Below are 15,798 nucleotides of genomic sequence, written 5' to 3' on the forward strand. Positions count from 1 at the left end.
TGGTAGCACACTGTCCCTGATGTAGAGCTGAGCTACTGGCTATGTGGAAATGCACTGCCCCCAATGAATGCATGCAGAACATCTATCATATACAATACAGTGTATTTGTTTGTATATGGTATCATCTCAGGAAGAACTGGACCACAAGGTACAATTTCTTTAACGCTGCATCCTGCCTTGGGTTATGGTTTATTGAAAGATTACACCTCACAAAAAGTTTTTTGTTGAAAAATTTACTTGAACTGCGGTGACATTTTTTTCTCGGGACTAAATTTCATAATGCCATACATGTTACATCTAGATGATATGACTATCAGTCACTACATGAGCTGTACAAAAAGCTAATCTAACACACACTAATATGATGTTGGGTATGGCTCAATGAGCTGTCCACAAAACACATGTGACTCACATCTGTCACTGCCAAAAAGTCAGTTTTCAAAGAGATGATTTCAACTTGCAATATTTTAATGATTATTCATAGTTTATTACAGCACTTTTCCTTTTAATGTTTTTGGTATCGATTCAGAGGAAAATTGCATACTGTTCCTCCTTTTCCCTTCCCTTGAAAATTAAATTTGGAAATATAAAGAAGTTACACTTTTCCCTAAAAAAACACAACTTTAAATTGAGAATTACTGAAACCAGACAATGCCCAATTTCAAAGACATAAAACACATAGATAACTCATCTTCAGAGATGACAAAAAAGCTAGACAAAAACCGAACCAGGCAGGTTGATTTGTGATATTACATTAAGCTAACATTGTTATCGTTGGTGACACTGAACCTGTGGCTCTTGGAAATTTCAGTACACAGTTCCTCAATTTTGACCAAAATTATGCAGTTTGACCATAGACCCTCGAGGGTCTATGGTTTGACATATCATGAAATTTACACAACCATTTTCTGAGGAGGTTTTCAAGACCATGGTATGAAATCACTACAGGTTCATCACAATATTTTGTCAGACACTTGGTATTGTTCACGTTTATCCCACAGACGTTGTCAGCTTCTTTATCATCTCATCAAGCTATAACCTGGCAGACACCAATTTCTTGATATTAAGTTATGTAGCAGAGTCCATGACAGGACTGTAGACCTTTCTTTACAAAAATCAATATAACAGGGGAAGAACACAAAGTTTCCAAATAGCTGCTTCATATTGCCTTCCCAATAAACAAAACAAACCAAAAAACACTAAAAGATCAATGCTTTTATTGTATGATTATTACTCATGACATGAACGCAATTTATGAATTTTTGAAACTAGAAATGCTGAATTCCCCAGACGCCATGCATATCATCTGACCTTTGGCATTGACCACTAACAAGTCCTTGATTTTTTACATCTTTCACTCTAATTTCCTGGATCCAATTTTCCAAAAAATTGCAGTGTAACATACAAAGTTGGGGCAACTTCTGAATGCAAAGGATCAACTATTTTATTCTAGATTTTTCAACCTTTTGGATGATTTGATTTTTTACAGTGAGGTTTAGATAGCACCATATTGTTATCATAGTAGTCGGCAGCTCTCTTCATATGGGCTGTTACAGTACAATATTTTGCATACAGTATAAAAACTAACAGAAAACTCCTTTAAAAATACAACGAAAATCATTGGCTGACTGTAACATAATGTTCAAAATTATACAGTTGGCTTTTTTGTCATAAATACACATTCTGGAGAAAACACCTTTGTCAAACTATGGTAAGCTAAGTTGAATTCTACCATTGACCCATTTCTCCTCTTTTTGATAAATTTCCTATTTCAGTGGATAAGGTCACATCTATACTGCAGCAAACAAAGGGACAATTTTAAATACTTCTCTGACTACAATATGTTTGTCGGTCCTATCGCTTGAACTGTGTGGCGGAATATATTTTCAGTAATCATTGGGTGTGAAGGTCATGTGATCAGAATCAAACCCTGGCATATACGACATGAGATGAGTGGTACATTGCTGCACGTACTTCGTCAAAATGGACTTCATAATCAGAGTGTTTAGTCAAATTGGAATTCATAATCAGTGTCTTTGTCATGTAAATTTGGTATATTTTATATGGTAAAATGGATGGGAATAACACACTTTGTTATGATTCCTCTCTTTACTCAGTGGTCAAACTTCAGTACAGTGTGACTTTATCCGATAAAAGCAATTTGTTAGATAAATAGCAAATAGAGACAGGTACACAGCTCTATCAAAAACTTGATCAACTGACATGTTTTTGAGTTGTCAAACAACGTAGAAGGTTGTGTGCTTTGAGATGCCAACAAATTTGACTCAAATAATGACATTCTCATGACAGGAATGCTCCTAAAAACAAAGAGAACAGATTTCAGTTAAGTCACTTTGCTGCAGTGTTTTGATTTTTCTCTTCACATAGCAGTGTGCCATTTTTTCTTTGAAGTACGGTATGTTGCACATATTAGCTACAAGAAAAGACCTGGTTCCCCAAGGAATGCGCATAGTCAAATGATCTTGCTTTGAAATTAAAGAAAACACAATATAAAGCACTTGAAACTGGAAAGATGTAAACGAAACCAAATTTTAAAGCACTGTGGTCACTTCATGTGTTCCACGGCAAGTTGCATGCACGTATTCTCTGCCTTAACCTTTTTTTTTATGCAAACCATAAAAGTAAAAACTTTTCAACCCTCAACATTTCACAAAAATCTCAAAACAGAAGGAACACAATTGATATCTAATGCTGTAAAAAACAAACGCTCATTGAATCTGTAAAACTCCTTAAGACTTTTCGGATATGGGCAGAGCATCACTGCACATGGAGAAAGTGGGTCAAAGGTCACAAGGGTAATGGATTTACCCAACCTGCTCGCTGACATTGGATAAAACGCTTTTTTGAGACCATTACTACTCCAAGCATAAATACAGAACTTCTAAATACTATGCAAGACACATACAATGACAGACAGGTGAATCAATTACCCCCCTTGTAAATTTTCATATTCATAGGGTATCAAGAATGGAATTAATTAAATATCCTATAGTATAAAATCAAGTATAGAGAACAAGAGAGACTGCTGCTGTGAGAAGTACGCAAGTCCTCACAGAGAACGTTACGTAACTTATATTTCCTACTTGACACACCAGAAGAAAATTATCTTGAAAATTGAATGTTCGGTCTATACAATATACTGTACATAAATGTAGGCAAAGCTGTGACAAAGCTGAATACACATCCTTATGTTTTTCTGTAATTACCAGTTACGAAACAAGTCGCAAAGTGTTGGTGATAATGATCCTGTCTCATTCAATGTACTCCCACTGGTCTCTGTCATAGCCTTCATGTACATGTTCTAGTAATACTTTACGTCTGCTTTCACAGTACCTGAAACAGATCACAGTTGAGATGAAAATGCAGGGATTATGGTTTTTTGCAAAGGAACAGTAAACATGATCATAAACTTGCTGTAACTGTCTGGTTGTCTTTGTCATTGATAATATGCTAATTATACAACATGATCTTAAATTTGTAATTTGATGCACTTACAAATGAAAAGTAAATATACAAGGGTATGTCATATGTCCCTGTCATAAAAGAACTGTAATCAAACTTTAAACAATGATAATAGTCAAGCATTTCCCTTAAATAGTTTCATATTCCTTCCAGTATAATCAGACAAAGCATACATCAATTGGTTAAATGAGAGTGTCAAATGTCACTCAACATTCATATACACCTAATACTGTGAGGAAGGCTGTTTGACTTACATGTGTGAAAGCCACTATTAATCAGTTTCAAAACTCATATTATGAATCCTGCCACCCCCAAATTCATGAACATCAGTCTGACAAAACTACTGACAACAACTGGGTTAGACAAACGTTGGTGTACCTCTGGGTATGTCAAATGATCATTCAAGGTGTTACATGATAGCTTACCTATATTTATCTTGCACTTTCTGTTTGATATCTACTAGTGAATCTTGGGTAATATCTCTTTCTAAATACTCAGACAAGGTTTCTGTCGCATTTTCAAGGTCTTTCTGATTTTCCTAGGTGATGTCAAAAAGAGTGGAAATCCCATTAGTTGATACCAATTGTAAGAAAAAAATATGACAGAGAGACAAAACAATCTTTAAGTTGTTTTCTCTGCAGCTTATGGTCTACAAAAATTCATTAAGAGTATCGGACTCTTCTTAGCAACAACATCTGGAGCTGAGAGATACATTTCACCAACTAACACAATAGTTGCATAAGTATAATTACACTTAGTAAACATTTTTTATAAAATGCATTTCACTTCAATGTGAGATTTCAGCTGAATAAGCCCTTTACTGTACTTGTCCGAGTATAACTCCCTAGTTTAGCAACAAATAACTGCCATTATACTAGGAGAGGGGCTGCTTATACTCGAGCAACCCAGGTTTTCTGCCACACATGCGTAATTTGTGCTAATTCATGTATGACTGAACACCACTCGCACTTTCAATCACTTTCAAAAATTTATTTACATTCAAAGAAATTGTGTCAGACAAAAAAACTGGCTTGCCATTATCACATTGATACTGTGTATGATAGGCAGCCAGAGCCAAAAGACAGCAAACCTCAGACGATTTCATAGCCAAAATGACAGAGTACTTTATATCACTGTTTCATATAAAACTGATTACACAATCCCTGAGTACAGACGTGACTCTTTGGTGAAATTTCCATTTGAGCCAAAGCAACAACACAGCAGGGAAATTTGTAATAGTCACAGGTAAAACTCTTAAAATATGAAAAGATGATTGGTTCATACAAATGATATTGTATACTTAGAGGATGAAGACCAACATCGTGGAAATGAATAGAAATGAAACTGGTGGGTGACAGAGGTTAGAGTAGGACTGTTGCATTAGGTACCAGGGCGACAGAGGGTCACAGAATCATAAGGTAAGGGAAAACCATCCCCCTTTCCTTACCGGAAGCTGGTAACTTCAATGTCACATTATTTTAACACCTTTTACTTGTCTCTTTGATCTGGTAACTCAACAGCAACGGTCCATTATACTATCCTCACCTTTTCACAATTGAGCTAAACTAGGACAGGTGATAGTATACAAGGATGTATAATATTTTCGAATCCTCTACAAGGAGTGGAGGGGCTTCTACACGAGCAGGGGCTATACTTGGACAAGAACAGTATATAGTTGTCTATTTACACACAGACACACAAACACACACACTAACAAACAAATATCCTGGCTTAGTTCATGTAATCTGTTATTTTGATGCTTTCATATTTACCTCAAAGATAATTGACTGGTTATTCTTCCTTAAATAGTATGCAAATACGTATGTGTACATGAGAGTCTGTCTGCAGAGACAGAGAACATCTACAGCCTTCTTTAAGAATTGTACTTCTATCCAGGACATGTTATGGTGCTGCATTTCTTCCATTTTGGCTCTGATCTGTGCATACAGCTTGTTTTCAAAGCGCAGACTTTGCATATGGTTCATGTAGCGATTGCAATAGAATAAGTAGCGTTGAAGAGCTGCCCTTGATTTCTACAATGAAAACGACAGACATGCATCACACTGCGGAGAGAATTCAAAGTTTGTGAATAATGATAAGAAATGCTGTGACCAGCAACTCAAATCTTGTGGAACTTTCCCAAAATTGTTTGTTACTAGTCTACCCCCACAATGCTGAAAAACTGCTTGAACATATTTTTCATGATTAACATTGGTCCTTTTTTCCCACTATGCTAGTTGTCTCATTCCACTCCAGGCACGTATCCCATTGATCATGATATGTGGTTTTTGTTGATAGCTGACTGTAGAACACAACTGAAAGCAGAGTTACATCAGAAAGATAGTTAGCTTTCAGAGTCAACTGTATACTTGTACGATTACTTTCCAGCCTATTGGATTGCCATATCTCATATAAACTCAAAGACGTACAATAACAGCCTGTTTTTTGCTTCTTACAAGCTATAGAAGAATAGATGAAGTAAGTACTCAAGAGTAAATAAAACAACAATTTATTGGATCCATGTTTCCTTCTCCTTGCTGAGACTAGAAAGTAATAACTTTTATGTGCATGAGACAGAATTTACCACTAACATACATACTGTGAAAAAGAAAGAAGCAGATAGGCTGTATACATTTCACACAAATCTCAAAGTGTTCATGGAGAATTTATATTCCATGATTCCATAGATCCAGTAAACTGAAGTCTTTTATTGACATAATAAACAATAAATGTTATCTTACACTCACCTCCTGGGCGTCTCTGGCCTTCTTAGCTTCGTCCTCATTGTAACGATTACAATTATACCAAGAAGAACCATGAGGCTCCCAGGGTCCAAGGCAAACCCAGCAGAAATCAGCCTGAGGAAAACAGAAAACAATTCAAGAATTAGAAGAGTCCTATGGTTGTAATCTGCTGGTCTCTTTATGGCGACAACTGGGGGCATTACAACTGTGGTTTATTTTGCAGAAAGATGAAAGCAGCATTATCAACCCTAATCCTGCCAAAGAGTATCACTTCCCCATCTGCTGGATCAGTGTAAAGTGGTATTGAGCCAAATCTGTATTTCACCTACTTGACATGGTATGTTATAGCAAGTTAGGTCGGTATATATAATATTTACAGTATCTAGATGTTTTGGGGCCTTAAAATATTCAAGATTTTGTTAAAGGAACCATATGGGGCTTTTTATGTCTCACTGATTTTGACCGACATGACCTGATGCTGACATATAAACTTGGCAGGAGAAGGATTAATCAATTTGACACCCTTCCCTGACTTTGCAAGTCACTAGACTTTGTTCAAACATAGCATACAAATATGTAGCAGTAACTGTTATCCAACACAGTCACCTATTACTGTTTCTACAATTGCTTGATACTCAACAACAGTCATGTCAAGTAGGCTTTTCTACATTTTAAGAACTCTTGCCACAAACATGGTACACTGACACATGAAATCCACTTTCCACTCTATGTTTGTAACGTGTACACACATTGAAGAAATTGTGTACACTTTGTGATTGGTTAATCATGATGTCACTACTTATAAATATTGTAAAACAGCTCTGGTCTGATACAGGGCCGTGATCTTACCTTACAGTTCTGATTTCTGCATACCATATGGTTACATCCACCATCTTTCTCTATGGTAACATGGCACTTTGGGCATTCTTTTGTATTAGCAGCTATCCAGTTAGATGTTTCACTGTCATCATCACATTTCTTTATCCACTTTCTTAACCACTGTGAGAAAACACAGACAAAACTTCATCAAAACTTCTGGCTTTTGAATGATTTTATTCCTTGTCAAATTTAACAATAGGTGTCAAAGTTGGCAATAATAGAAAAGGATATTTTCAGAAATCTGATCAAAGATGGCAGTGCTAGAATTATGATAGCATATGCATATTATATTACAATTACTGCAGCATATGCAAACTTAACATAGCCTGACAGAAATGGCAAATTTTCATGAACGTTAAGAAGTGGCTGTCACATGAAAGCACATGTAGGCGCAGGTAGTCTGAAAGAGGTGGATGCTAAAATACACATACGGTTGGCCAGTAAGCTGTAGTTAATAGTGTTCTGATGTAAAACCTTGTCATGCAAGTTTTTAAGTGACATACAATAATGGACAGATTTTTTGTGTCCATTTTTCCTGGGATTCCTCAGGTCTCCATCAGATTTTAAAATCAGTAGCCTGAGCACAAAACACCGTCCATAAAGCAAACTATTGGAATGTTCTGTGTGTACAAGACACTGGGGTTTTATAATCATATCATACCTTGCACTTGACAGGATCATGCCAATTCTCTGAGCAATTGAAGCTGTAAAATAAATAATGCAAAATATGAATTACTGGAGATAGCAGCCATAAATGCTGCTACTTTTATGTATTTTACATTGACATAAACTGTAACTGAAACATCCAGCATCCCTGTGGCCAGAATGCACTGTTTGTACAGATTTTTCTAAATCAATATCGCAAGTTCTGTTAAGGTAGTATGCACCTCGAAAGTGAAAGACTTAAACTTTTGCTCTAACTTTCCTCAAGGAATCTTTTAATCATTCTCTTTCAAAATCAAGAATAAAAATAGGGGGTCACCGTGCAAATTTTGGTAATAGAGAAACAAATAACCCAGGATTTACCGATATTAGAAATTCAAAATGGCCGCCATCCCTGTGTTAACTCTATGGAGAAAAATAAAAATTTTCAAATTTTGAAAAAGTAAGCCGGTGAAAAGTTTTCTTTCACCAAGAGCTTTAAAATGAGCCCCCACATGTGGTATATCAGAAGAGAATTGTAAAAGTTTGAGAGTCCCAATGTTTGTCCCCGAGGTGTGTTCTACCTTAAGGGAAACATGCATTAAGATTCTCCCATCACTTCATCAGCTGTGTACCATCAAATCACAGTGTAACTTCATTCTGTCTGTAGCAATAAACATAAAATATGTATTTTGCACACTGAAAAAATGTGTAGACCATAAAAGCTGTAGCAGACTTTCATCAGCAAATATGACAACTGAATGTTACAGTAATATCTAGCAGTTCAGTTCATTTAAATTAGCCTGAAATTCAATACTATTTGAAATATGATTGATTCCTTTATTTCAGACAACTTGATATGTAAATTACTTACCAATAGGTATGTCCACATAAACAGGTGACAGGTTTTGCATCCACATAGCTAACTTTGATAGCATTAGGACAGTCTGGTGCTGGACACCATTTCATTAACCGATTACAGACTACAAAGCTATTGGTGATAATGTGTTGGTACTTTAACTTTACTCTAGGATCTTTGACTAGTTTCCTGTAAATAGAACAAACAATGACAGTCATCATATAGCACCATAACATTACAAACATTCAAAGTCCTGAGAGAATTGACTAAATACAACTACTGACCCAACAAATGATGCTATGTTTAGCAAATTTTGTTTCTAGTTGTAGTTACTAACCCTGTCGGTACCACATGATTATTGTCACTTTTATTTTGTTGTTGTACTGTTCTCATTTTTGCCATCTTTATCATCTTTAATACACTGCATGTAGTCTGTATGTTGTCACAACATGTGTTTTACAGATTACCAGATCCCTGTTGAGTTCATATCAAATGGTTGAGGTGCCATGTGATGAGTTATGATATAATATAGTGATGAGCGATGGGATGACCCCCGAATTGATACATATGGTGACATATTCCAGGCTGCCTTGTTGATAGACTGTATTGTGAGTGATGACAACCCTTTGTGTAACTCAGGACATGAAACACAGGTTGGTTTTGGAAAATTGTTTGATGATACATCATAGACGCCCTTTCATCTGCCATATATACAGCATTGTCTCAAATTGCACTGTGTGTGACTGATGCAGATAGACGGGTTTCGTTACTAGTTGGTGACAACTATTACAATGGATAATGAGAAGACAGATGTAACTGGAAGTACGGTGACAATACGGTGACGATAAAATGACTTCTCACAGAGACTGATGTTCCTTGTACAAATGTCACTTGATACTTACATGACAGTGGCATCATCTACTAAAATATCACAAGCATGAGCTGCACAGGAAATTGTCTGTAATGAGCACAAAGAAAGGGGGCAGTTAGAAAAACAATCATCAGAATCATATACTGGCAATTCAAAATTGCTGCTCCTATATTCTTTCAAAGTTTTGAGTTTTCAAATTCCAAAATAAAGAAATTTTCTCGTTTGTAACTGAGCAGATAAGTATGGTATGCTGAACATGGAAATAATATTGGTGAGTAGAGAAATAACTTTGATAAAGTGAAATATACGTTATCTGAAATTCACATCGCAATACACTGTATATGTATGACAAATTTGATGATGTATATTTTGTTTGTAGTCAAGTATTCTTTCGGTAACACTCTTAAATACCAGAGATTAAGTAACAGTAAGTAAATTTGCAAAGCTCACCTGTCCCATACCTTCTTCCATGATTTTTGTGGTTAAATATTCCGTCCAACATTCTACACAAAATTTATGACCACATTCTAACCCTGTTAAATGCTGAAAAAATAATTTAAAACATTTTTTTTAGGATCAAGGAACAACTGGTTTGCTGAGACACAATACAGTACACTTTTCAATTCTGGTGTATGTACAAAACCAAACACTTCAACTGGCAAGAACCAAGTCTCTGCTATTTCTTTAACAAACTCCATGAAACAGATTGAGATAAATCCACTGACACGCTGAATTCATGTTACACATAACATTAACAAAATATTCAGCAGTATAACAATCTATAGTATATATTTATACCAGGTAACAGCATGTACACAAACTTTTCAAAAGATACAATCAAATTGTTATACATTTCATATGATAAGCAGAGGTTTACTTACCGCCAAAGAAATTGTATTAAGACAAATTTCACATATAACATCACTACTAGCTAATGCAGATGATGATCTTGTATTCATATGGGTCTGAAACAAAGAATAGTCATAGTTCAGTACACTCATTCGTAAATAGATTAGGGAACTTTAATGAAAAGTTACTGGTGTTCATACACAGCAACACTGGTAAACAGAAATCCTTGTAAGCTGTGTTGTAACGACCAACATTCTTTGTTCAGTTTAACACATTTCTTGCAGTTCTTGCTTGTGAAACGTACACTATAACATTTAATGTGATAAGAAACATTTCCACATGAGACAAGGTATGAGAAAAAGTAAGTGTACAATATTAGCTGTGGGTATGTTCTGACGACAAATTCAGGAATACAGAATATGGCTACAATAAGGTAATTTGATAGACATTGTGAAGACGCTGCTATTCTTTCAAAGGCAATGGAAAACATCTTCTGGAAAATACTAGCTTCACTAGAATAGATGCATTATCAGCAATGACCTCATCTTACCCTAGGTTTAACTGTTCTATGTGGGTTGACAACGTGGGCTTCTTCAAACAACTTTTCTTGGTCTTCGCCATAGTACCTTTCCATTAGTTTCTCTTTGTCCCATTTGAAATGATTCAGTAAAATTCTAGTAATGGTTGCCGGAATCTATAAAAAGAAAGAAAATACATGTTTGTGAGTGACTTTCAATAGTACACAACATATATATTTCAGTTATGACATGCAGTGTTTCATTTTGAAAATCAATTCATTTTCATATAAGTTTGGCAATAGAAATCACTTCAGGGTATACCTATTACTCATTCATGGGTGGGTAAAGCCATCAACTTGATATCCCAGACTACAAATGTTATCTAGTTATGTTTGATGGCCAGGTAAATGATGCAAAAATATTGATTGCACTTAGATTGCACTTAAAAGTATTTAAATGTGAGCACCTAGTAAATTCTAAGGCAATGATTACATGTAGTTAAAAAGTACTGAAAGCAACCAGATTCAATTCATCATTTTGCCTATTTGCCCTTGAGACTGAACAGCAATGTTCTTTTATCAAACAGAATTTATTCAATGCAAATGTATGAATGATCAGATCATGCACCATACAGAACAAAACATGATGATCTGGTATTTTCAATGAGCTTACAAATCACAATGGCAGAGTTGAATTGGTGAAAGTTGCAGCATGCCTAAAGTTAAAGGACCTTGTGGTCAAAACCATCTTCCAGTTCCTTTTTGTTCGATATGTCATCTGTTCCATGCCAATTATTAGCCTGAATATTGATGTTTTTTTATTTTAAACATCAAACTTACAGCTACTATTAATTATTGGTTGTTACCTAATCCACTGCTCAGAGCTCATGGGCTGGTTAGTCTTTACAGACCACAGGTAGTATCGGTAGTGTTTTGCTTCTACTAAAGCTAATGGACTAATGGATAATTCAGCTAGAAACTGGTAGGCCAAGTAGAATCAGGCTTGGGTTGTGATCTTTTTGCTGATGGCTGTTGCCAATACCCAATCTGCCACCAGTTTACATACTACAGGTGTTTTTGTCTGTGCTTTTTGCTAGGAGGACATAATTGCATTTATTGGGAACTGAATATCTGCAATTTTGTCATAAATTCCTTCTTCTGGGTGATTGGTCTCTCATACAAATTTGTATAATCATTTTGAAACTGTGTATTGTCTACTGGCCAACTGTTCTCCACAAAAAACTTAATATCGAGTACGGTTGTCGTAAAGTATAGATTTGTTGTAAAGACACACTACTTGCGATATGATACCCCATATAAGATTTTGTCTATTCTTGTCATGGAAAACTTTCCAAACCACATATTTTCAATTCACAGCAGTTTAAAGTCTTCAGTTGGATTGATATTGAAGGCTTATCCTTCCAAGCCTATCACCTCCCCATCTGGAGAGTTAGTAAATAGCAATATGTATATTGTATTTGTACCAAAATCCATGAGCATTTTCACCTGCTTGGCATGGTATGTTGCAGAAGTAAATATCACGCTGGTTGGTAGTATCTATGCTGTCAGTGAACTTCAATATTCAAGTTTGTTAAATGCAACATATGGAACATGTTATGCCTCATTGATTTTTACCAACTTGATAGTGACATGTGAACTTGACAGGATAAGGTTATTAAAGACAGCGAGTCTGTGAGTCAAGTAAACATGCATACATGTCCATCAAACGATGTGAATTTCCCAACTTTTTCAAAAGTTTGGTCTTGTCAGCCAATACATTATTGTCATAATCTTCCATCACTTATGAACAGTATTGTTTCATTTGCCTGCCATGATCAAAATAATCAGCTGAAGACAGACAGGATACTAATGAAGTCATGGATTTCATATCAGATGAAAATTTGTGCTATAAAAGTATTTTTAATCATATATTCCACCAGAAGTTGGACTTGATATTACTGACAACTTCATCTTTACAAGTCCTATTTCTGTGACCATGAAGCAACTATTGCTTTTGATGCATAAGCTACATAAAGCTGATGCACAATCTGGAATTGTATCGGAATGCTCTGCTTTCTTCTTGTAATATCCTGATCCCCATACCATATTTTTCAACCATCTCGTAAACCATCCATACACATCAGGTAATAATGTAGGACTTTTCATTTGCAAGCTAACAATTTCTAGGTCTTGGAAACCAGGAAGCAAGCAAGTCATTAAACAAAGGATCCTGTTTGTCTGAAACAATCCTACATTTCCTAACCTTCAAGAGTTAGATTGTTCCAAAACGACACACTGAAGTTCAATACCTACATTTTCTTAAAGACTGTAAAGTCAAAACTTTCGATCATATAGTCATTAGCTCCACACAGTGAAGTTGGGGGCTTATTGAAATCATATCAATGTTGGTTAAAAGTTTATGGTAAAGTTAGCAGACGTCACTACTGCAAATCAGGGTTTTAGTATAAGTATTAAAGTGCGAACTGTATGATCGGAATATATTTGATACAGGGAAAGTGATGAACTACGACACTTTGTGACCATTCACACCTTTCAATTTCATTGACGCTGAATGTCAATTTCCATACGTCATAGTTATTTGTATCTATCAAATGCCTACGGACAGATCACTTGTTACTGATAAGTGGAATTTAAATTTAAATGATACGAAACGATCGCCTTCCCCTGGTGGGGCAAGTCTCCGGTAAAATCGAGAAAATTCCAAATATTTGATTCATACGAACAAAACAGTAATAGACATAGGTAGCCGCCATCTTGGATTTTTTTTTGCAGTGTCAACCTCACATTTCGACTGCCCGGCGTGGGTCAAGACGTCATTCTGATACAATTGGAAAATTCTGTACCTCAACAACAGCATTTACTTCTTTAATGCTGTCTACCATGTGTTGGACAATTTTATCCGGCGTTAAAACTTCGAACGGGAATTCATCCTCTTGGTCATTTCTATCGTGATGCTCTGACGTCTCTGCTTCCCCTATTCCTAATCCAATATCAAAGTGATCCTCATCGACATCACTTGATTCAGGTTCGGCATCCTCGTCATCATCATACATGAAATCCTCATCTGAGTCCATTTCGCATCAAACCTCTCCTACGCTGAATTATTTGTTCTTGAAACTACACCACTCACACTGCTTCAACACACATCTACATTGAACAGTCTGCTTGGTCATTCGTGTTTATGCCGATGACGTCATGTTCGGGTGTATAAATGCGAACTGACTCATTGCCACAAATGTAGTCCACTTAAAAGGTAACCTTGATCACCATACACTAAGTAACACACTGAAACAACAAGGTAGCAATGAAAACCTGTTCATCTCGTCCCTTAGTTTTCTCTCTCAGGAAAAACTATACGGCTTCCGAAGATGATGTCATCTTCGGAATGCATTGTCGCCATGCATTGTGGGAGTAACCATTCATTCGGCCAAAGACAAAAGAACATCAACATAAATTCTGTGATTGTCATGTCACTGAAAAATTAATTCCTCGGCTAATTTAGTTCCATGCCTAGACATGCAAACGTTCCTAGAACACCTAAAAGTTTAATGCTGCCACCTACTGTATAATTTTGTCATCTTAGCACATGACACGGTTTTATTGGTGACAACAGCAACCAGGTGGCATGACATTATATTCTGTTGTGAACAGCTCAAACCTTATCAGAAATGACAATTTTTCTCTGTTTTACTTTCAATTTATCAACAAGCTCTTATACAGGACTTGAGACCGAAATACTATTTCCACAGATGATGGTGATTTATTTCAAAAATAAGCATTGTTCTTCTAAAGCATGACTGTTGAGCTATTTCAACAAACTTTCAATAGCTGCACTGAGCCGCACATGCCAAAACATCAGGCAAAGAATAATGAAATACATTCTGCTTGTGTGTATGCAGCATAATTCTGCCATTGTTGAACTCCAAATTCTTTGTGGAATGTGAGACTGCTGCGGCCTTGAATTGCACAAAGCAAACTACAAAGTTTCTCCTTTACCCTCACTAAAAATCAAACCAATATTTTTTTTCATGTGGCAATGCATTAATCACACAAAATTCCCTTTTAGTTAACATTTATCAATTGCAGATCTGTACCACTCAGTTATTCTTCCATTATCAATTTTAGACCCTTTGTTGTCCTGTGATATCCATGAAAATGTAAATATATGATAAAAGTGAATTTTAGCAAGTTTAGTCTTGGATCGACACATTGATTGTGAAATGTCACTTTAAAACTGACAAATTGATGTGTGTGTGTGTGTGATTTGGTCTAATACTGATCAATTCATAGTGGAAAATTCTGTGAGAAAGCTAGAATCAGTAGGGTGTGCTTATAGGCTGCCATGTCCACGATATCAGAGTAGGTGTCTACCCCGAGTATTGGTATTTGCATTTTTCTACAAAGCATAAATATTTCTTTTTGTTGTAAATGCTTTTGGAATCATTGCACTCAGGGAAGTCTCCAGAGATCCATCAAACTGAAAACCATAGAATGTGTTCAGACTGTCAAAAGGTATAACTTGCCACTCCCCGGCTATCATCAAAGAGGACTTTGTTAGTATATCAGTACCTTCATCATAGACCTTTTTTCTAGTGTCTATGCCTTCAGCCACAGCATAATCGATACTCCAAACCACAGTCATAATTGTGTGAAAACACTCATAGTGGAAGTTGCAGTGACTAATTGGATCTTAACATGTCAGATTTAGATTCTGTCGGTTTTACTTGCATGCAGGTATTTAAATGAACAAAATTCCAGTTTGAGTCCATGAATTTTGATCTAATATATTGAAACAGTTTTGGCATACTACGGACGGAGTTCTTCATAGTTGTGATTTTGATGCGAGTACATGGTCGTAGTCAAAAAACTAAAATGGCTTGGTTGTTTTCGTCGGTGTAGAATACTTGAATACTGACATTAGTAAATTCTGTGG

General features: G+C 36.0%; 1 protein-coding gene across 2 annotated transcripts; it reads right to left on the reverse strand.

Annotated features, from left to right (window-relative positions):
• Positions 1–154: 154 nt before the first annotated feature.
• On the reverse strand, positions 155–14,252 carry LOC139121976 (E3 ubiquitin-protein ligase arih1-like). 2 transcript variants are annotated; one of them, XM_070687313.1, is made up of 12 exons: positions 13,709–14,252; positions 10,878–11,021; positions 10,360–10,443; positions 9,929–10,021; positions 9,510–9,565; positions 8,623–8,796; positions 7,768–7,810; positions 7,077–7,226; positions 6,231–6,341; positions 5,256–5,516; positions 3,909–4,021; positions 155–3,354 (listed from the first exon to the last, which is right to left on the reverse strand). In XM_070687313.1, exons 1-12 carry the CDS (start codon positions 13,937–13,939, stop codon positions 3,273–3,275), a joined length of 1,542 nt encoding a protein of 513 aa, XP_070543414.1. In that variant the 5' UTR covers positions 13,940–14,252; the 3' UTR covers positions 155–3,272. The 2 variants fall into 2 exon arrangements, with proteins under 2 accessions (XP_070543414.1, XP_070543413.1); XM_070687312.1 differs by having other exon boundaries at positions 6,225–6,341.
• Positions 14,253–15,798: the final 1,546 nt, after the last annotated feature.

Source organism: Ptychodera flava, chromosome 21 (assembly GCF_041260155.1).
Source record: "Ptychodera flava strain L36383 chromosome 21, AS_Pfla_20210202, whole genome shotgun sequence".
Taxonomy (NCBI): domain Eukaryota; kingdom Metazoa; phylum Hemichordata; class Enteropneusta; family Ptychoderidae; genus Ptychodera; species Ptychodera flava.

What these genes read in the sequence shown, in the direction of transcription:
- LOC139121976 (XM_070687312.1), bottom strand. Translation starts at nt 13,939, where the DNA reads ATGGACTCAGATGAGGATTTCATGTATGATGATGACGAGGATGCCGAA. An exon ending in TTATGTGGACATACCTATTG is followed by an intron (nt 7,811 to 8,622) that starts GTAAGTAATTTA and finishes TTTATTTTACAG; the next exon opens with CTTCAATTGCTCAGAGAATT. An exon ending in GAGACGCCCAGGAGGTGAGT is followed by an intron (nt 5,517 to 6,224) that starts GTAAGATAACAT and finishes TTTTCATTGTAG; the next exon opens with AAATCAAGGGCAGCTCTTCA.